General features: G+C 46.3%; 1 protein-coding gene across 3 annotated transcripts in view; it reads left to right on the forward strand.

Moving 5' to 3' along the window:
• LUZP1 (leucine zipper protein 1) overlaps positions 1–22,050 on the forward strand; it is a 67,473-nt gene that overhangs the window by 37,161 nt on the left and 8,262 nt on the right. For 2 of the 3 annotated variants that reach the window (XM_073317298.1, XM_073317299.1), the window contains exon 2: positions 1,865–5,160. In XM_073317298.1, coding sequence (XP_073173399.1) covers positions 1,978–5,160 — 3,183 coding nt within the window. In that variant the 5' untranslated portion in view covers positions 1,865–1,977. Of the gene's footprint in view, positions 1–1,864; positions 5,161–14,315; positions 15,006–22,050 lie in introns of those variants that run through there. The other variant, XM_073317300.1, reaches the window with a different exon arrangement.

Below are 22,050 nucleotides of genomic sequence, written 5' to 3' on the forward strand. Positions count from 1 at the left end.
AATGTCAGCTGGGGATGTGGGGGGGCTCCAGAACTTGTCTGTCCTTTTCAAATAGCTGCTTGTTATTACTGGACACACCAGAGATGGGAGTGAGCATTTGAGAGAACCCCTCTCCTGGGCCTTGGAGCTGAGAGCAGCTCGCGGCAGAGCACCTGACATCCCGCCAATTCCTTCTGGTGAAGGTAAACATAGTCAGACTCCAGAATTAACTGGCATTAGACTCCCAGAACCTACCAACAGCATCCGTGTTTCCTGGGTCTGATCTCAGTCACCTTCAATGAGCCCTGTCGAGTTACTGAGGCTCCAGAATTGTGTGATGTTATGGGGTCTAAATCTGAGCTCTCCCTGTTCTCCTCTAGATGCCCAAGGAAATGGATTTGAGGCTTTCTCCCTACAGATGCAGAATCCTGGGTTCTAACTCTCATTCTGCATTTGTTTCCTGTCTCCAGTAGATGGCAGCAGGCTTGCATACTGGCTGGCAGTTTTGCAGATAGATCAGTTACACAGCTGCATTAGAAAAGTTCTGGGAATATTTTGTTTTTCTGTACCCTGATCTTTGAAAACCTAGGAAATTCTGACCTGGGCAGTTCTTCCCAAGAGACAGCTGCTGAGTGGCAAGACAGTCATCTCTGCTACAATACTGGCAATCTCCGCATATATGCTGTGGATTCAGTAAGGAATTCAGCTCACACAAACACCACTCATCAGGTTCCAGCAGAAATTCAGCAACTCCTCTCCCTCTTCCCTCTCCACCCACCCACGGCTTGGGGTGCACTCAGATTCTACTCCCTATTGCCATTGCAAACTATCTAGGTGTTGCCAAAGGGTATCTGTCAGAGGCAAATGCAATCCATCAGCCATTTCCCAGTACCAGACTTTAATCTGTTCTGGATTTAACTTGCAAAATATCCAACCTCTGTGTTTGGGTTAACCCCTTTGTGTCCATCTCTGATCCAGAGGCAGGTTGCTCCACAGAGCAATGCCATCTTTGCCATCTCCTTTCTGCCAGACTCAGGCAGAGATGTTCCTTGTTGCCTTTTCATGAAAAGTTCTAGTATTCCTGATTATTTGAGGAAATTTCTTGCCTGTATTTTGGACACTGGTATAGGCAATGTCCAGTTATTTTAGCCTCTCCTCTGTTGTGGTGTTGAACCATCATTCCTCTTTTTATGTACTTCGTGTCTTCCAGTTTCCATCTCTAGTTTGTGGTTATTGATTCTCTGTCTGATAAGGATTTGCCTGAGATGTGCACATTTTTCTGAAGTGAGGTATCTGTTAATGGAATAGTTTTGTGAAGAGATCCATAATGTGTGCATATGCACACAACTAACCAGTCACAGAGGAGCATGCATCACATGCACGCACAGAAACAGCACTAACCAATCGTGGAGGGGCACTGAGTGGATACACAGACATGCTGTCTGCCTAATTGAGGTTAGGAGGGTATTCGTTTCTCCCACCGACCAGTGGTGGGCTACTGTTGGAGACAGTACACTGTATTACTAGAAGAAAAGGAGGACTTGTGGCACCTTAGAGACTAACCAATTTATTTGAGCATGAGCTTTCCTGAGCTACAGCTCACTTCACCGGATGAAGTGAGCTGTAGCTCACAAAAGCTCATGCTCAAATAAATTGGTTAGTCTCTAAGGTGCCACAAGTCCTCCTTTTCTTTTTGCGAATACAGACTAACACGGCTGCTACTCTGAAACCTGTATTACTAGACTAAATGGAGCACTGATCTTTTCCACTGTGTCATTCCTTATGCTCTGAATTATAGCTTTCAGAAACATGTTTAATGAAAGAAGAAATTACACAAAAGAAACATTTCCTACCCTCCTGTACTCACTTTGTTTTCTTCTTTCAGGCTAAAATTGTCTCTATCAAAGAAGCTGCAGGATTCAAGGAGAAACTGACATGTTTAAAATCACTCCTTTGATCCAAACTGAAGAAAATTGAACCCAAGAACAAAAAATAAAAATGGCAGAATTTACAGGTTATAAGGAGACTTCAAATCGCCATCTTCGATTCAAGTTACAGAGTCTTGGCCGTCGTCTTGATGAACTGGAAGAAGCAACAAAAAATCTCCAGAAAGCGGAGGATGAGCTTCTTGACCTTCAGGACAAAGTTATCCAGGCAGAAGGCAGCAATTCTAGCATGCTTGCTGACGTAGAAGCTCTGAGAAAAAGAGTGCTGAAAATTGAAGGCAAGGATGAAGAAATAAAAAAAGCTGAAGAGCTCTGTCAGCTGATGAAGGAAAAACTGGAGGGCGAGGAAAGCCTCACTCGAGAACTTAAATCAGAAATTGAACGGCTTCAGAAGAGAATGGCAGAACTGGAAAAACTGGAGGAAGCTTTTGGCAGGAGCAAGAATGATTGTACTCAGCTGTGTCTGAGCCTTAATGAAGAGAAAAATTTGACTAAAAAAATATCTACAGAGTTGGAAATACTTAGGATGAAAGTAAAAGAACTTGAAGCATCTGAAGACAGACTGGATAAAACTGAACATAGTTTAGTAAGTGAGTTAGAAAAGCTGAAATCTTTAACACTGAGCTTTGCTAGTGAAAGAAAACACTTCAATGAAAGAGAAAAGCAGAATGAAAAATTAATCCAGGAGCTAACACAAAAACTAGAACAAAACAACAAACTAAATAGGGCAGATCAAACTAGAAATGCATCAAACCTGCTAGAAAGATCATCAAATAGTCTTCTGGATAGAAATGACCTGAGAATTGAAGATGACTTGACATCTGTGTTGCCCTCTAAAGAAGCCAGAAGAAAGGGAAGCTTGGATTATCTAAAGCATGTAGAAAATGAAACCAGAAATAAATCAGAAAATCAAAAGAATAAAAATCAAGAAGACAACAAAGTGAAAGATCTCAATCAAGAAATTGAGAAACTTAAAATTCAAATTAAACATTTTGAATCTTTAGAAGAAGAACTTAAAAAAATGAAAGCCAAAAATAATGACCTGCAAGATAGTTATCTGAGTGAACAGAATAAAAACAAGCTCCTGACTGGTCAATTGGAAGAAATTCAAATTAAAATAAAAAAACAAAAGGATATGGAGAACGGTGAGGTGGAAAGTGAAGAAATGAGCTTTCCCAGCAGAATTAGACATGACAGACCTAAATACAGAGGTATCACAGCTGAGCCGGCAATTTCAAAGCACAAGTCACGGGAGCTTTCACCTCAGCATAGACGGGAGAGAACACGGAACAGAGAGTTCTCTTCCAATAATGACAATTATACCACAAGCAGCAAGCAAGTTCCCAGTCCAAGTTTAATTACTAGGAGAACAGCAAAGGCATCTAGTACATCTGCTCTACTAGACACTGTGATTAGTGATACAAAAAGAATGGAAGATAAATCAGCAGTTGCTACATATTTATCTATGCAGAAAGATAGTGGTGCGCCACAAAATGAAGTGAAGAAATCTAGAGAGCAGCCATCTGTGCTGAGTCGATACCCACCGGCTGCACATGAGCACAAATCTTGGAAAGCATCTTCCAAACCTGGGAATGAAAGTGGACTGAAGACCAAGATTGAAAAGCCATCTCAGACATTTAGTGATGTTTGCCAAGGTAACTCTGATGCACTTGATGAAAAATCAAGCAAAGGAGAAATGACTGTATCTTTGACTGAAAAGATGAAAATAAGCCAAGCAGAGATGTCTGATCTCTGTGTAGAGATACCCTTTACGAAAAATAATCATGCACCATCAAATGAAACAGCTTCATCATATAGATACCATATCTCTTCTCAGATGTTAGCAGCTGAATCCACCAGCTCTAAAGCAGAAGCAGCAACAGTCTCTGTTGTATCTCACAGACAGCCCCCAGAAGGGAGATCTAAAAGAACAATAAACTCCCAAGAAAGAGAATTTACAGACACTTTTCATGAAAATATAAAGCCCCCAACTTTAATAAAGTATTCAAACAACTCAAGAAGTCAAGAAGACATTTTACAGATTCTCACAAGTCAAGGTAAGGAGGGAATGGACCAATCTGCACCATCAGTTACAGGTCAGACAAATGTTGGCATAAAACCTGACTCTTTGAGATCCAAAGCCATCAAACCAGCTATCCATGAAAAACTTAGTACAGATGAGGAGATGGGTAAAAGCACCAATGCTACTACTGAGTCGGAACTGGAGACGAGAAAAAAAACCAGTTCCAGAGAATTCTCAAGCTCCAGAGGAGTTCTCAGAGCATCTCTCTTTGAAAGTGATAAAAATACTGGAAATGAAGATGACCCCCCAAAATCCATAAAGATATCTTCAGATGCCACCAGTGTAGGATTGAAATCCAGACGGTCATTCAGTCCCAGAGAAGCTTTGAGATCAAAAGCCATCATTAAACCTGTAATAATTGAAAAGGACATGAAAGAAGTAATGGGAGGGGCTGGGTCTGAAGAATACTCTCAAAAACAGAAATCTCTCTTTAAAACTGTGACAAATAAAATGAAAAGCAGCATAACAATCTTCCCCTCTGAGCCAGCCAACACAAGGACCAACACAAATGAAGCAGCAAAGGAAAGACATACTTCTACCAGCAATATTAGAGTCACTCCAAATGAGCTGTCAACCATAACAAACAACATCAGCACACCCTTTGAGATCTCAATTAATAAGAGTGATATTGCTCTGAAATTATCTGAGGCAGATAAAATTGGGGACTTAGCTCTGAGAAACACGACAGAAACACTAATCTCAAGAAGCAGTATTATGATAAAACCTTCTGAACCCATTGAGAAGAACAGTTGTGAGCCATCCTTAGAGACAATCAGCTGGAAAAGCCATGGGTCTTTAGAATCAGATTCACCAGAGACAAAACACATCACTCTGAGAAGCTCTTGGAGGACAAGGCGGGGATTACAATCTTTGGAAGACTCTCAAATCAAAGTGGAAAAAAATACAGCTTCCATTCGTACAAAGGCATGCAAGTCATCTACAGACCTCTCTGAAACGGAAGGGACCAATGCAAGAATACATTTACTTGAGCAGAATTCAAGAAGGTCCAGGGCCACTATTAATTCTTGGAATACTCCTGAATTAGAATTCAGAAGGACCCAAAGTAGCTTAAGTGCATCTGAGCTATCTACTCGAAGGAGCTACATCCATGATCCCATCACTGCTTCTACTTGGAATCACAAAACATTACCAGTAAGTGTTTTCTGTCTTCTGTTACTTTTAACCATCATTCTCTTTTTGAAATTGTCCACTAATTGTAGGATACCCAACTTGAAATACTAACAGATCTGATTTTCAGAGGCGTTACATTCCCACAGCTCCTGTTCACTTCAACTGATTACCTAAATATTGAGGCATCCAAATTAATTAGCGACTTTGGAAAATTGGGCCGATTAGTTGTGTTCCCATCTGCCGCGTTCTTGTACTGCTTCTTGTGTAAATAAAGCCATACTCATCTGTTCTTGCCAAAGCTAAGAGAGGAAATAATTGGTTCCAGCTTAGTCATGGGCCTGTATGTCTTTTAAAGTCAAGCTTTGCAAGGTAGAGTCAGCAGGAAATAGCAAAGCATTTATTTAAAAAGTGCTCCACTGCTTCAGTCTGAACTTTCCACTTCCATTTTTAAAGGGACACTGGCTATGTCACCTCCATGTGTGACATGCCTCAAACGGCTCCCTGGAGGGTGTCCTAGCAGACCACAGAGAGACAGCTGGTTGTGTGGTGTTGCCATCTCCTCCTGATTCCAAGTTGCTAGATCACCTTGAGAAAAAGCTTAAAATACATGAACTACTTTCCCAACATTACTTTTCCTTGCTATTGAGGATGTTATTCAGTTGTCAGTGAGAGGAGATCTTGCATAAGGGGAAATCCAGGAGATGTTCTCACTGTTAAGAGGTGGTTCTCTCTCTGAAAAGGACTGAGAATCCCTGAAATACTTTAAAACGTTCTTCTGGTGGGGTGTGTCCGTTCTGGCCATGCTAAATAATGTGTTCCAGTTCAATGTAGCCACTCTTTATGCAGTATCTATACAATACAAACAGCAGGGGTGCCCACGTTAACTCCCACCGCCATTTTCAGTGTTGGTCTGAAGCCAAATAAAGTACAGAAGAGATCAAAGGGTTGTAGGGTGGTTGTGGAAGGGAGGGCATTCTCAGCCAAATGAATTTGCCACTGAACAAAGGTTTCCATTTGGGAATATAGATGAAGATGTGAGAGGATATCTGTGTTTTCCAAACCTTGCTTTTTTCCCTAGAACCAACTTCACCTCTCAGGGAGTAAGCATACAATGCAACACAGCTTTACTTTGTAGCATCTATTGTCATTAGAGAGTTAGGGCCAGATTATCAAAGATATTTGAGCACCTAAAGATGCAGATAGGCACCTCGTGGATTTATATTGGAGCTAATAGGCATATTTGAAAATCCCACTCGGCACATTTCTTCTTTGAGTAGCTGCAGACGTATATTCCAGGCAGGTGTGTGTGCACCCCGAACACTGGAGCCGGAGACTTTTGCCTAGCGGTACCCTTAGAGGGGCAGCACCCGGCGATATGAGATGGCACCGCCCCAGCCCCCCTCAGTTCCTTCTCATCACCCATTGGAGTCAGAGCTTGTGTGATGGTGGTTTTCACAACCTCGCATTCATCCTCTGCATAGTTAAGAGTTAGTTTTAGTTTAGTTAAAAAAAAAAAAAAAGTAGAGTATTAGTGGCTGTCCCCCCCCCCCATGATGCCCTCCCCAGGTTCAAGCATTGCCCTTCATATGGAGTGGTGTTTCCCAACAGTGACCCCACACACAGTGCTTGGGCAGCAGGTTTAAAACAAAGAAAAGGAAGTATTTCTTCACACAACGCACAGCCAGCCTGTGGAACTCCTTGCCTGAGGAGGTTGTGAAGGCTAGGACTATAACAGGGTTTAAAAGAGAACTAGAGAAATTCATGGAGGTTAAGTCCATTAATGGCTATTAGCCAGGATGGGTAAGGAATGGTGTCCCTAGCCTCTAGGGTGGAGCCACCTAGAGGGTGGAGATGGATGGCAGGAGAGAGATCACTTGATCATTACCTGTTAGATTCACTCCCTGTGGGGCACCTGGCATTGGCCACTGTTGGCAGACAGGATACTGGACTGGATGGACCTTTGGTCTGACCCAGTATGGCCGTTCTTATGCTCTGCCTTGGCAAAGCCCACCTTAAGGAGTGCTCTTCATCTGTAGATCATTCAAGAAGAGGACGCAGGTGGAGCAGGTCCTTTGCCTCAAACAGAACCTGCTTGAACAAGCCGTGTGGCTGAGCCCACACAGCGGCCTGCCTTGGGCCACAGATAGCCCTCGGGCTCAGAAAATGCTGCTGCATCTTGTTCTGGGGGAGCGGCCGCTTCGAAGAGGCACAGGAGTTGTTCTCCGTTGTTGGCACCAAAGAAGAGTTGTCCCGGGGCGACTCTTCTGCCTTCCCTAAGCAGAGCACCAGCTGGCATGGGACCGGTTCTGGTGTGCAGGATGGCATGTGTACATCTGTTCCTCCCTTGGTACAGGGCAGGAAGGGCAGAAACCCTGTACTGTTGACTCCAGTTCTGGCCTCGAGGCATCTACTGAGTCCAGTACCAGCTGGAGGGATGCCAGTGCTGACCGTGTCGGTGACATCAGCATACCAGGCTGTAGCGGACCTTCTGTGCCTTTTGGTCCCATCATCACTGCTAGTCAAAGACTTTGCAAGGCTGGTGCCTGTAGTGGCCCCCAGTCAGAGCATGCCGCCCAACTCTCAGGCCCTTCAGCACCGCACCAGGAGGCACCCTTTCTGGTGGTTGATATGGACATGGCACCAGAGCTGGGACAGGCTCTTTGGTACGAGGTTTCCTCAACGTCGAGGCTCTCAGGCTCTCTGGTATCGCTGTTTGCACCGGGACTGACCTTGCCTGGGGCACCAGCAGTGCTGACTACATTGGAGGCAATGGATATGTTGGGATCACCTGTTGGTCCCCTCTGGAGTTGCTCTTCCACCGACCCCCATGTCTCAGAGGTCTTAGGACTCCTCCATTTCAGAGTTGGGATCTTCGTCCACTTTGCTGGAGGAGGTCCGAAGGTCACTGGTAGACCAGTACAGCTACCAGGGTTGGCATGGGCCCTGAGGCCAGGATGTAGGCCCCTGGTCCAGCACCTTCAGGCCACCAAGGCACTACCCTTACCGATGGCCTCCTTGGGCTCAGTGGAAAGCTGCTCACTCTTGGAGGTCTCGCTCAGCATCCAAGTCAAAGGCGAGATCACCTGCTCATGTGATGTTGGTGGCTGCAGACCAGCAGCAAGCCCAGGCATCCACAGTTCCCCTTCCCTGTGGAGCCACAAAGTCTCTTCATCTGGAGACTCTACCTCAGCAGCAGGACCCGTCTGTGGCTCAACCAACAGCGTCGTCCTTGTCTCCAGATGATGCAGTGCTGCCTGGTTCATCCTGCCCTTCTATCGAGAAGGACTACAAGGCATAGCAGGACCTCTTATGTCAGGTGGCCACATCCTTCTGAATTCAAGGGAAGTTTCTCCAGGAGAATATCCATAAATGCATGGACATTCTCCAGATCTGTAAGGGTGACCCTCCCAATTAATGAGGTGCTCCTCAAACCTGTGAGTGCTCTTTGAGGTACACCGGCCTTGTTACGGGCAGTGGCCAAGTGCTTGGAGAAGCGCTATTTTGTGCCGATACAGGGATACAAGGGGGTCTATTCCCATCTGGCCCCAAACTCCCTGGTGGTCATGGCAGGACAGGTTCAAGTCCATGTCCAAAGACAGAGACTCTAAACGTTTGGACCTTTTGGGCAGAAAGGTATGCATCTCCTCATGGTTACAGATGAGGATTGTGAACCATCAAGCTTTACTGTCCAAATAGACTGTCTCAATTGGTTGACTATGGCCCAAATTTGAGGAGCAGTTGCCTGAAAGTGTCTTGTGATGAGTCTTGAGTGTTTGTCACTGAAGGCTGCTTGGTGGCCAAGATGTCTTTGCAATCCGCCCTTGATATTGCGGACTCCTCGACCAGAGTGATGGCCTTGGGGATTACTATGAGGAGAGCTTCCTGTCTCCAAAACTCAAAGATCGCTCTGGATGTCCATCAAACAACTGAAGACTTGCCTTTCAATGTCAGGGCCTTGTTTTCAGACAAGACTGATGGAAACCCTGCTTTCCTTTAAGAATTTCAGGGCTACCGCAAGGTCTTTGTGGGTGCATACACTGCCCACGCAGAGACACCACTACAGGACACAGCAACAACTGTACAGACCACAGCATCCTTTTGTGCAGCCCTTCTCCTCGAGTCAGCGAGACTACCCCAGGAAGAGGGAAAGGTCTCACAAGAGGAAGCACTTGAGCTCAGGGCCTGGCTAGGCTGTTCCCTCTCCTTTGGCACCTGTTAAGCGCCTTGATTCACCTTGAACTTGGCAATGACCTAGGGAATGATTGGGACAGGAGGGAAGGCATATAAGAGAGTCGACTGCCAGCTGCAGTGGAAAGTATCAGAGAAAGAGAGCCTGGGCTGAGACCCTCCCCGAGAGCAGAATAGGTGACACTCCTTATTTTCCCAAAATGAGACCATTTTGACTCATTGGTCCAGAGCCCCGTTCCAGTTGTTCTTCCACCTTCATTGCCTCCCACCCCCTGTTCCACTGGGGACAGGCTGGTCTGCTTTTATAATGCCTGGGTCTCCATTACCTCTGACAGCTGTAAGATCATACTATGCCATCCAGTTTCTCTCCACGCACCCTCCCCACTCTTCAGGGACCCCTCTCATGAGATGCTGCTTTTCGAGCCGGTCAGCTGTCTGCTAATGTTGGGAGCAGTGGAGGAAGTGCTGCGAGAACACCAGTGTCATGGTTTCTACTCCCGGTACTTCCTGATACCAAAATCCAAGGGCAGAATGAGGCCTGTCCTCAACGTTTGTGGACTCAACAAATTCATCAGATATGTGAGGTTCCACATATTCACACTCTTAACTATCTGTCCTGCTCCACGTCCGAGTGACTGGTTTGCTGCTCTTCAGGATGCTTGTTTTCTTGTGGCCATTCTACCAAGTCACAGGAAGTTTCTTTGCTTCTTAGCAGGAAAATGCCATTGTCAGTACATAGTTCTCTCATTTGGCCTCTTCTCCTCCCCCACCCCCGCAGCCAAAGTTTTCACCAAATATATGGCAGTGGTCATGGCGTACCGCAGGAGGAAGGGAATCCACATCTTCCCCTACCTTGATTTCCAGTTGCTGGGGGGGAGGTCCAGAGAGGAGGTTCTTGCCCATGTCAACACCGCACGCCATTTACTCAGCAGATTGGGACTCATTCTAAACACCACAACAGACCTTGTCTGTGTGGAAAACTTGTCCACTTATTCAGATAGACTTCGAGACGGGCATATTGTTTGTAAGTCACCTACGGGGCATACACGTCTGCATCTACTCAAAGAAGAAATGGTTACTTACTGTAACTGTGGTTCTTTGAGATGTGATGGAGACGTGTATTCTACAACCTGCCCTCCATCCCCTCTGCATTGGAGTCTTCCCCTAGACATTCAGTGCGAAGGAACTGAGGGGGGTTGGGACGGCGTTGCCTAATATGGGGTTATAGATACAAGGCACAAACACTGCCCCTCTATAGGTATTGCTAGGCAAAAGGCTCGAACTCTGGCATGAGCACACTTACACTTAGTCTGCATCACATCTTGAAGAACCACAGTTGCAGTAACTTTGTCAAGGTATTTAGGTACCTAAATGAATCTGACCCTGAGATAATGCAGTTAGCACTGAGTTCTCCATTGCTCAGCTGTTTAAGAGTCTAGGTAAGAGGGAAGGAAGATGTTCTAGCTGGTATTTTAAATGAGAGGGCGGCTGCCTGAGGGATCTTGGAAGGCTGAAGATGTAGAAGAGAGAGTTTTTTCATTGAGATGAGATTGTGTGCAGAGAGCGGCTTCAGGAGGAGATACAGAGAGATAAATAAAGAATACATGCTGGCATGGAATACAGGATTTTTTGGCTTCAGCTTGGAATAAATACATCTGACATGCATGGCAGAACTATGAATGTGTTAGCAGTGCAGCCCCAATGAAGCTTTTACCCATCATCACACATTTGAGTGATCATATACTTAGCACCTTGAGTCCAACTTTCCAGATCTTGGAGGGATAGAAAAGGTCTGTACTGCCAAACCCCAAAAATCATGAGTCGGATCCCAAAAATCGTGCAGCTGGGTTAAGTGTGAGCCTTTCCCTGCAGCTGTGAAGGCTGGCAACATTTTTTTAGATTAAAGCTGAGCTTCTCACACAATAACATGACTCCAGGAGCATGGTCTTTGAGAAAAACAACAACTATTGTTAGACTTGCAATAAAATTTTAAAAGTTGGCAACGCTGAAAATTATACAATTGAGACATCTCAAAAAAATCCCCTAAAGGAGCTAGGTCTGTATCTGGGGGGTCTGCTAGGGCTACTGTATTCCATGGGAAGACCTTTCTAAGTGGTATATAACACCAGTCTTTACTTTGGTGTGAGATATTGGACCTTAAATCTGCTACCAGTCCAGGACCATGCTCTTACCAACTTTGGGAGTTCAAATATCATGATACAGCTCCCTGCCCCTCAAATCACAAGTTTGTCTGTCAAATAATAATTTTAAAAAATCATTGGTGGTGTCTGGTTTTTGCACTCAGTCGGGCTCTTTGTGTGTGTATTTCATGGTGCAAATTCAACACACACACAAACTGGGGGCACTTACCCACTTCTGGCTGATGGGAGGGCCACACTCCCCAGGCCATTCCTGTGCTTCCCCCGGGAGGCTTACCCCTGCTCTATCTCCCCTGTCCTGTCCCTTGCTTTGTCTGCACAGAGCCCAGCTGCAGCAATTGCTGCGGTGAGGGCAGCTGGCTAAGCAGGGCTTGGGAATGGAGGGCCAATGCACCTGCCGTCTCTCTCACCCCCCAGCATTGTTCTGCCCTCTCAGTGCAGCACGGTGGGAGGCTAAACAGGGCTGAAACTGCTGCCAGTCCCTGGGCTAGGGCCCTGGTCTGCACACAGACAGCAGAGAACGGAGGCTTCCCAATTTGCTGAGGCCAGATATGTGGCCCAGTGTATGACAGAGACCCTGACTAGGGGACACTAAAATCCTTCATGCAGGGAGGCTAAACTTTGATGGGATTTGCCCCTCAGTGCCACTCTGTAACCTCAGCCTCAGGACTCTTCACTTCTGATAGAAAGAGGGGTCAGTTGTAAAATGAGTGGCCAGGAAATCTGTGAGGTGCAGGCAGCTTTAGAACTTCAGCATCTCTCAGCATCAGCCGCTGGTGGAAGCTCTGCCCTGTAGGACCCAGCAAACCTGGGGGCGGCACTGCGCGTACTGGCCCATTGAAACTGCCAGCCAAAGCCAGCAGCTCCGGCTGTGGGGAGTTCCCTCTGGTGGTCGCAGGCGAGAAATGCACAAACCAGTCAGTCAGAAATTCTTGAGCTGCTCAGGAAATCACAAGTGGATGTAACAAACTGAGCGTTGGCAACATTACGTGTCCAGCCCCTCAGACGCTCTGAGAGATTCCAAACAGAAGCAGGAGTTGCTCTGGCAGGTTCTTTTTAACAACTGTTCGAAGCTGGCCGGAGGTTTGGAGTATTAGAACCTTTCCTGTGGAGATGGACTAGCAGGCAGAGACCAGGCCCACAAGTCAAAGGTGCAAGATACCTGCAGTTTATCCAGTGGCTCTGCTGTTAATCACAGTGGTAGCTCTGGCTCCTCCATGGAGCTGAGCTGTATATCAAAGCAGCAGTGACATGAGAATTAAGTTCCCATCCTCTCCCTCACTCTAAACATTTTCAGACTTTCTCCTTCCAGGCTGAATTTGTTATGTCTTTGGCCTCTGTCTGAAGGTGACGTGTTGATTTTTTTTTTTTTTTTTTTACGTTTGAGCAAAATCTGTTTAGCGATTTTGGGACAAGTGGAGAGTGAGTCACCTACTGGGCCTACATGTCTGCGTCTACTCGAAGAAGAAGAAATGGTTACTTACTGTAACTGGTTCTTTGAGATGTAATGCAGACGTGTATTCCACATCCTGTCCCCCATCCCCTTTGCATTAGCGTCTTCCCCTAGACCATGGTTCTCAAACTGTGAGTCAGGATCCCAAAGCGGGTCACAGCCCCATTTTAATGGGGCCACCAGGGCTGGCTTAAACTCGCTGAGGCCAGAGCCCAAGCCCAACTGCCCAGGGCCAGAGCTGAAGCCCAACAGCTTCAGCCCTGAGCAACGGGGCTCAGGTTACAGCCCCCTGCCTGCGGCTTCACCCCTTGGGTTTTGTCTTTGCCCCTCCCCCCGCCTGGGGTGGTAGGCTCGGGCTTTGGCTTTGCACCCCCACCCGGGGCAGCAGGGCTTGGGTGAGCTCAGCCCCCCTGCTTAGGCTCATGTAGTAATTTTTGTTGTCAGAAGGGGCTCGCGGTGCAATGATGTTTGCGAAATCCTGCCCTAGACATTTGGTGCGAAGAGACTGAGGGGGTTGGGGCGGTGCTGCCTCAGATAGCCAGGGGAGGGAAGAGAACACCACCCCTGTACGGGTTCTCCTAGGCAAAAGGCTCCGACTCTGAAGAACCACAGTTATAGTAACTGTTTCATTTAGCTACCTAAATACCTTGACAATCTGGCCCTGAGGAAGTACAGTTAGCACTGAGTTCTCTGTTGCTCAACTGTTATTTCAGAGGGAAGGAAGATGTTCTAGTTGGTATTTTAAATGAGAGGGCGAGTGCCTGAGGGATCTTGGAAGGCTGGAGATGTAGAAGAGAGAGTTTTTTCATTGAGATGAGATTGTGTGCAGGGAGCAGCTTCGGGAGGAGAGACAGAGAGATGAATAAAGAATACATGCTGGCATGGAATACAGGATTTTTTGGCTTCAGTTTGAAGTAGACACATCTGACATACATGGCAGAGCTATGAATGTCTTAGCAGTGCAGCCCCAATGATGGCTGGAATACTCAAAAATAATGAGTTGGATCCCAGGAATAATGCAGCTGGGTTAAGCGTGAGCTTTTCCCTGCAACTGTGAAGGCTGGCAACATTTTTTTTAATGAAAGCTGAGCTTTCAAACCTAACTGACAAACCTAGGGTGCCCTTTCTCGGAGTAGACGTATCTGCAGTGGCTTGGGTGCGAACACTGACCTCTGGCCTAGAAATAGCCCTCAAGAGCAGGGCACAACTTGAGCCTACAAGGCGTTGGCTTTGGATTAACGAAGGTGTAATTATTTGGAATGCACAGGACCTTTGTCTGTTAAGCTTGTGAGGTGTCCAGTTAAGGAGCCTTGCCTAGCCTTCGCTTCCTCCCATTTTCAAAATGACCCTATTTCCGTTCTCCCTTGCTTTCATAGATTCCAAGGCCAGCAGGGACCATTGGGATCATCTACTCTGACCACTTGTGCAGCACAGGCAAAGAGACCTGCCCCCAAATAATTGCTAGAGCAGATCTCCCCCTCCCTCCCCCACATAAAGAAACAGTATTACAGTGAAATCTTTCTGCACTTCTTGAGAAGAACAATGAACCCTCCATTGGAGGCAATAAGTTATAAGATCCATAGGTCATTAGAAACAGCTTCCTGAGAGAGAAAATACATCACAGGGAGATGTTCTTAAGTTCTTTGGAAGACTCTTAATGCAAAGTGCATAAAAATACAACCTCCACTACTACAAACCCATGCAACTCATGTACAGCCCACTCTGAAACAGAAGGAGCCAACAGAAGAATACACCCAGCATTTAAAAAGAGCTAGTGCAACTGTTAATTTCTTCCATCATATTTCTGAGCGTGGAGTTACTTTAGGATGCAAACCCGTTTTCATTCCTGAGAGCAGTTTTAGTCATATCACACACACACAGCAGGGGATAGGACTGGCAACCAATAAGTAGGACAGAGCAAAAAGATGGGAGGCAAGATCCTGGGCACACCCCAGCAAACTCACAGTCCTAAGGGATTAGTTCCATAAGAGCAAACACTATGTGGAGAGACGCTAAGAGCATGTTGAAGGGCAAAGTTCAAAGCTCCAAATCCTAGGATGAGTCTGGTGTCTAGCTCAGAGCCAATGCTGGGGTGGGGAGGGAGGGGATGGCCTTCCAAGGAGCAAAGCACAAAAGTAGTGGGGGAGAATAAAATCGGCCTGGGGAAGTACAGATGTGAACAAGGGGGAGGTACTTAATGTGCCTAAGGGATTTAGGGCCTCAAGTCCCATTAAAGATCAAGGACAGTCAATGGAGCTTGTGCTCCAACATCCACCTGGCACTTCTGAAAATCTTCCTGAGTTCAGTAGGCTCAAAGAGCATTCAAAAGAAGTGGAAATCCTACGCAAACACCAGAATTAGACTGGGACGAAACTGTCTATGTTGCTTTCATCCTAGTGTAACGGCCAGATTTTTAAAGGTATTTAGGCATCTAAAGATGCAGATAGGTACCTAGCAGGATCCTAGGTACCCAACTCTCATTGATTTCAGTAGATTTCAAACTTGATTTAAGTGAGAGTTGGGTACCCTAGCCTTTTGGAAAATCCTACTAGGCACCTGTCTTCATCTTTAGGTATATAAATACCTTTGAAAATTTGCCTCTTAGTTCTTTATAAACAGCAGTGGAATGTTGTTGGTGTTTTAGAGACAGTCCACTACTATGTCAGTGTGGGCAGCCACAAACCATGACAAACATTGTGGAGGACTGCAAAATGACTCGACTCCCTGGAGATCTTCGTGCCTCGAACATCGCTAATAAGAACGCTATGGCTTGGCTTGGTCGGATTGCATACACCAAAAAATAAATATTGTAAACAATTTATCTTCCCAACACCTCAGAGGTGAGGCGGTATTCCTAGCAGGGATGTTTTTAAATCTACAGGTTACTGGTGTATTAAAAGAATGGGCCAAGAAGCTTTCTGAACCATTAAGGTTGATTTTTAACAAGTCTTAGAACACCAGGGAAGTTCCAGAAGTCTGGAACAATGCTACTGTTGTACCAGTATTTTAAAAGGGTAAACAGGACGAGTAAGGAACTATGGGTGGATTATCCTGACGTTGATCCCTAGCAAAATCATGGAAAGGCTGATACAGAGTTAAAGATGGTAGCATAATTAGTGCCAGTCATCGTGGTTTTATGGAAAATTGGTTCTGTCAAACAAATTGGATATTTTTAATGAGATTAAAAGTTTGGTTGGTAAACGTAACTGTTAATATAAAATACTCCTGTAGACTACTGCAAGGCGTTTGACTTAGTCTTGCATGACATGCTGATTAAAAAAGATTAGCACTACACAAAATCAACATAGCCTATATTATTAAATAGCTTTAAAAAGTAATTGTAACTGTCATTCAATGAGGATGTTTCTAGTGGGGTCCCACAGGGTTCTGTTCTTTATCTTAATCAATGATCTGGAAGAAAATATAAAATCATTGCTGGTAAAGTTTGCAGATGAGATAAAAAATTGGAGTGGTAAATAATCATGGGGACAACCGAACTGGATTGCTTGGTAAGTTGGGCTCATTTGAACAACATCCATTTTAATACAGCCAAATACAAGATATATGTCTAGGAAGAAAGAATATAAATCAGCCTCCCAGGATGGGGGACTGTATTCTGGAAAGCAGTGACTCTGAAAAGGACCTAGAGCACTGGTTCTCAAACTGGGGGTCATGACCCCTCAGGGGGTCTCAAGGTTATTATGTTGGGGTCGCAAGCTGGCAGCCTCAAACCCTGTTTCATGTCCAGCATTTATAATAGTGTTAAATATAAAAAAAGGATTTGTAATTTATAAGGGGGATCGCATACACAGGCTTGCTGAGCGAAAGGGGTCGCCAATACAAAAGTTTGAGAACCACTGACCTAGAAGAAAAGGAGTACTTGTGGCACCTTAGAGACTACCAAATGCACATGCTATAAGGGGTCCCTGGATCTACAAACGGGAATAGCAAGTACAGTAGGAAGGTGGTATTACTGCTGTAGTAAGGCCTTAGTGAAACCATCACTAGATACTGTCTAGTTCTGATGTCTGTATTTCAAAAAGAAAGTTATCAATGATGACTGGTCTTCAACAGGGGTCTCCCCCATCCTCACTGAGTGCCCAAACTGCTGGGCTAAGAGTCAGCCACTCTTTTTCTGGCCCAGTGACTAACTATTTATACAAAGTGGAACAGCATCAACAGGCGAGACTAGAAGAGACCTATTTCATGCTAATCCACAGCCCAGTGGCTAGGGCAGCCTGAAGGGGGATGGGAGTTCAAATCCCTGCTCCACACCAAGCCGAAAGAGATTTGAACCTGGGTCTCCACTCTAAAGTCACGTAGGTGGGCTGAAGGCTATAAGGGGGAGGCAGCACCAACACCTGCGTTTCCTGTATCAGCATTGTTTAGCACAGGGCTCTGAGCATAGAATAATAGAATATCAGGGTTGGAAGGGACCTCAGGAGGCCAGCTAGTCCAACCCCCTGCTCAAAGCAGGACCAATCCCCAACTAAATCATCCCCGCCAGGGCTTTGTCAAGCCTGACCTTAAAAAGCTCTAAAGAAGGAGATTCCACCACCTCCCTAGGTAATGCATTCCAGTGCTTCACCACCCTCCTAGTGAAAAAGTTTTTCCTAATATCCAACCTAAATCTCCCACACTGCAACTTGAGACCATTACTCCTTGTTCTGTCATCTGCTACCACTGAGAACAGTCTAGATCCATCCTCTTTGGAACCCCCTTTCAGGTAGTTGAAAGCAGCTATCATATGCCCCGTCAGTCTTCTCTTCTGCAGATTAAACAATCCCAGTTCCCTCAGCCTCTCCTCATAAGTCATGTGTTCCACTCCCCTAATCATATTTGTTGCCCTCCGCTGGACTCTTTCCAATTTTTTCACATCCTTCTTGTAGTGTGGGGCCCAAAACTGGACACAGTACTCCAGATGAGGCCTCACCAATGCCGAATAGAGGAGAATGATCATGTCCCTCTATCTGCTGGCAATGCCCCTACTTGTACAGCCCAAAATGCTGTTAGCCTTCTTGGCAACAAGGGCACACTGTTGACTCATATCCAGCTTCTCATCCACTGTAACCCCTAGGTCCTTTTCTACAGAACTGCTGCCTAGCCACTCAGTCCCTAGTTTGTAGCAGTGCATGGGATTCTTCCGAAGTGTAGGACTCTGCATTTGTCCTTGTTGTACCTCATCAGATTTCTTTTGGCCCAATCCCCTAATTTGTCTAGGTCCCTCTGTATCCTATCCCTACCCTCCAGCGTATCTACCACTTCTCCCAGTTTAGTGTCATCTGCAAACTTGCTGAGGGTGCAATCCACCGGGCCAGGACCAACCCTTGGGGCACTCTGCTTGATACTGACTGCCAACTAGACATGGAGCCATTGATCACCACCCATTGAGCCCGATGATCTAGCCAGCTTTCTTTCCCTACTAATTCTTCCCTGTTTGTGAGCAGCAGGTCAAGAAGAGCTCTGCCCCTAGTTGATTCCTGCAGCAGTTGCACCAGGAATTTGTCCCCTACACTTTCCAAAAACTTCCTGTATTGACTGTGCACCGCTGTATTGCTCTCCCAGCAGATATCGGGGTGATTGAAGTCTCCCATGCCTGCCAAAGTGAGGCCCCATAGGCAAGATAGATGGGCAGATCTGGCCCTAGGTGTTTTGCCAACCAGGGTGGAAAAACCCAACCAAGTGATGTCACACACTCCGACTCCACGGTATTGAGTTGGCACCCCCAGAAATTGGCACCCAGGACACCTGCCTCTCCAGCTGGCCCTGTCGGCATGGGAATGCTGAAATTGAGGCTGCTGCCAGGGCTCTCATGTGAGCGAGGTACCTAGGAGGTGACTGTGCGCATATCCAGTGACAGATTTTAGGCATCTAAGTGACTTTGCAGGTGGAAATTTAGGTGCCTACAGGGTTAAGTTGCAGCTGAGTGGGGCTTTTGAGGATCTAAATGTTGGATGCAGGCATCTGAAGTGTCTGTTAGGGGCCTGAATTCCTTTGTGGATCTAGCTCTTTCTGTTCAAAGTCTCTCTTGTGGGAATTGTGCTGGAGAACTAAAGGGGGGTGTCCTTTATCTCCTTTAATCTTCACATTAGCCATGGATAAGGCTACATTTTAGTCACAGGTATTTTTAGTAAAAGTCATGGACAGGTCATGGGCAGTAAACAAAAATTCACGGCCCGTGACCTGTCCATGACTTTTACTAAAAATACCCGTGACTAAATCTTGGGGAGGGGGTGCCACAGGTGCTGTGGGGGAGCAGCCTGGGGGTGCCGCAGACCCACTTCCCGCAGGTGTTGGGGAGGAGGCGGGCAGCACTGCTTGGCCTGGGACCCGCACTAGTTCGGGAGGGGTTGGCAGGGCTGGCAGGCTCTCTGCCCGGCTCCGCAGCTCCCCAGAAGTGGCAACATCCCTCAGCTCTTAGGCAAAGGTGTGGCCAGGCGGCTCTCCGTTTTTGCCTCCACCCCAAGCACCAGCTTCGCAACTCCCATTGGCTGGGAACCGCAGCCAATGGGAGCTGCTGTGGTGGTGCCTGCACACAGAGGCAGCGTGCAGAGTCCCCTGGCCATGCCCCCACCCCAGAGCCCTCACCCCTTCCTGTGCCCCAGCCCTTAGCCCCCAACCCAAATTCTTGTTGCTGCTGGGGGCGGGGGGCGCCGTGGCCCAAGGCTGCCCCAGCAGCGGCCAGTGCAGATGGAGCAGAGGCTGCCTGAGTTGCTCAGGTGGCCCCCAGGCCAGCCACACCAGCCGCTGCAGAAGTCACGGAGGTCCTGGAAAGTCATGGAATCCATGATCTCTGTGACAAACTCGCGGCCTTAGCAATGGAGCCTATTGCACAGTGAATTATCACAGGAATAGAACTTGCAAGAACACATCAGCTGTAATCACCAGAGATGTGATATTATTTGTATCTAACCCAAACAGCTAAAGAAATCCATGACTTTAGGAAAACAAGCGGCTTTAAAGTAAATTATGCCAAATCTGAAGTGCTGTCTGTGAATTTGCCAGACACTGAGAAGTCACCCCTCCAGAAAACTTTGGATACAAATATCTGGGAATCAGATCTCAAACTGCCTAGAAGAGCTCCATGATTTCAATATCAGAGCACTACCTCAGGAAATGAGAAAAGATTTGGAGTGCTGGGGGAAGTATGCAATTTCTTGTTTAGGGATACTAGCCACACTCAAAATGAATATTTTGCGAAGGACATTCTTCTTGTTTCAAAATCTCCCTATAATCATCCCAGATAAAACTCTAGGAAGAATACACAGAGTGGTGTTAGGATGTAGATGGAATAAGAAAAGAATGAGGGTGTTCATATATTCCAAGGCCAGCAGGGATCATATGATTTTGATCATCTATTGTGATCATCCTGTGTATACAGGCCAGAGAACTGCCCCAGCTGTTACAAAAACAGCCAATCTTGATTTAAAAATGGTGAGTGATTCAGCATCCACCACGACCCTGGGTAAATTGTTCCAATGGTTAATTACTCTCACTGTTAAAAATGTACGCCGTATCTCCAGACTGAACTTCTCTTCCTTCAACTTCCAGACATTGGATGGTGTTATACATATCTCTGCTAAATATGTGGGGCTGATCTGACTCCCACTGAATTAAACCAAACTCTTCAGAGTTAGTAGATATTTTTTTCTTTAAAACAAACTAAATGCATAAAGTTATGTTTATGTGACTATGCACATTTGCAACCACAAAGTCCAGAAATGGAAAAGTTGCTTCCAGTAGCAATATGTAACCAGATGCATTGCAAAGGTGGAGTATATTTTAATTCTGCTTTGCTTGTTTAAGAGGTAGTTTAGGGTCCCATCTTCAGAGACAGCTGCTAATTTTAGAGTATCCAGTTTTTGGCTACCCAGTTGAAATCAATGGGAGCTGTAGACTTTCTTCATCTCTCAAAATCAAACACTAGGGCCCAGATCCTCAAAAGTGCTTAGAGGCCTGTCTTCCTCTGCCAGGTGCCACTGGCATTTTGAAAGCCGTGACTCAGCTGGCGCCTAAGTGCCCTGGGTACCTAAGTTTCCACTGGTCCGGATTTGCACAACTGCTGAAGTACTGACTCTGCCCCACAGCTACTGAGCTGCTCCGAGCCCTCGCTGAAGCTGAAACCCCATAACCCCCAAAGCAGGATTCTCAAACTAGGCAGGGGAATGCCTGGTTTGCTAGTGAGGCCTAATCCAGTCAGCATTCTCTGAGCAGGCCTAAGTCCTGATACCAGTCAGACCCCACAGCAGGAGGGCTGGAGACAGGCCACGAATAGGCAGCAGAGCATCTGCAGAAAAGAGCACCAGGGCCAAAGGGAAATGTAGGGCAAACATGAGAGAGGGGGCAAGCATGAGCAAGAAACAGAGAGAGAGAAATGGTTGCAGATGCTAGGACATGGGCTACGTGAGCTGCTGAACTGGCTTAGAGCCCTGATCCTCAAAGGTATTTAGACACCTAACTCCTATGGGAATTAGGTGCTTAAATACCTTTGAGAATCTGGACCTAGGACCCTAACTGCAGGAGAGCATTCGTGGCTGAGGATCCTCAGAGGAGGGAGATGCCAGGTCTTACAGGTCAGCCACTTAGGCATCTATGCCCCTTTCTTCTCTCTACCCCTCTCCTCAACCTTTTGCTCCTGACTGGCTTACATGGCTCCCTGCTCAGCTATCTGGCTTCTTATGGGGGGTCTGGGCACCTAGCATAGGCTGAAATGCAACAGGGTGGCAGAGCACCTAGGGGTTATGCATTGCAACCCTGATCAGAGCAATGCTGAGGTATCTCTAAGGATCTGGGCCTATGTGTCTAATGCTGGGCACCCAAAAAGGGAAACCCCTCACTCAGTGCCCACTTCGAAAAATGTTGGCTTCAGAACACTGCTGTTTATTTTGGTAAATATTAATTGAAAACGAAGCAGTTTGCCCTGAAGCCAAGTTAATGGTGCTGTTGCAGTCCTAGTTTCTGCATTTCTTGACTGATTAAACTGTTTTTTTAACTTTGGAACTTTGTCATTGCATCAGTTATTCTGCACTCTGTGTTTGCTGTGGGAATACATGGGCAGCAGGTTGTTTGCTGATGATTAAAAGTTATTTTCATCAGTAAAACTGACAGAGG

This window comes from Lepidochelys kempii, chromosome 19 (genome assembly GCF_965140265.1).
Source record: "Lepidochelys kempii isolate rLepKem1 chromosome 19, rLepKem1.hap2, whole genome shotgun sequence".
Lineage (NCBI taxonomy): Eukaryota > Metazoa > Chordata > Testudines > Cheloniidae > Lepidochelys > Lepidochelys kempii.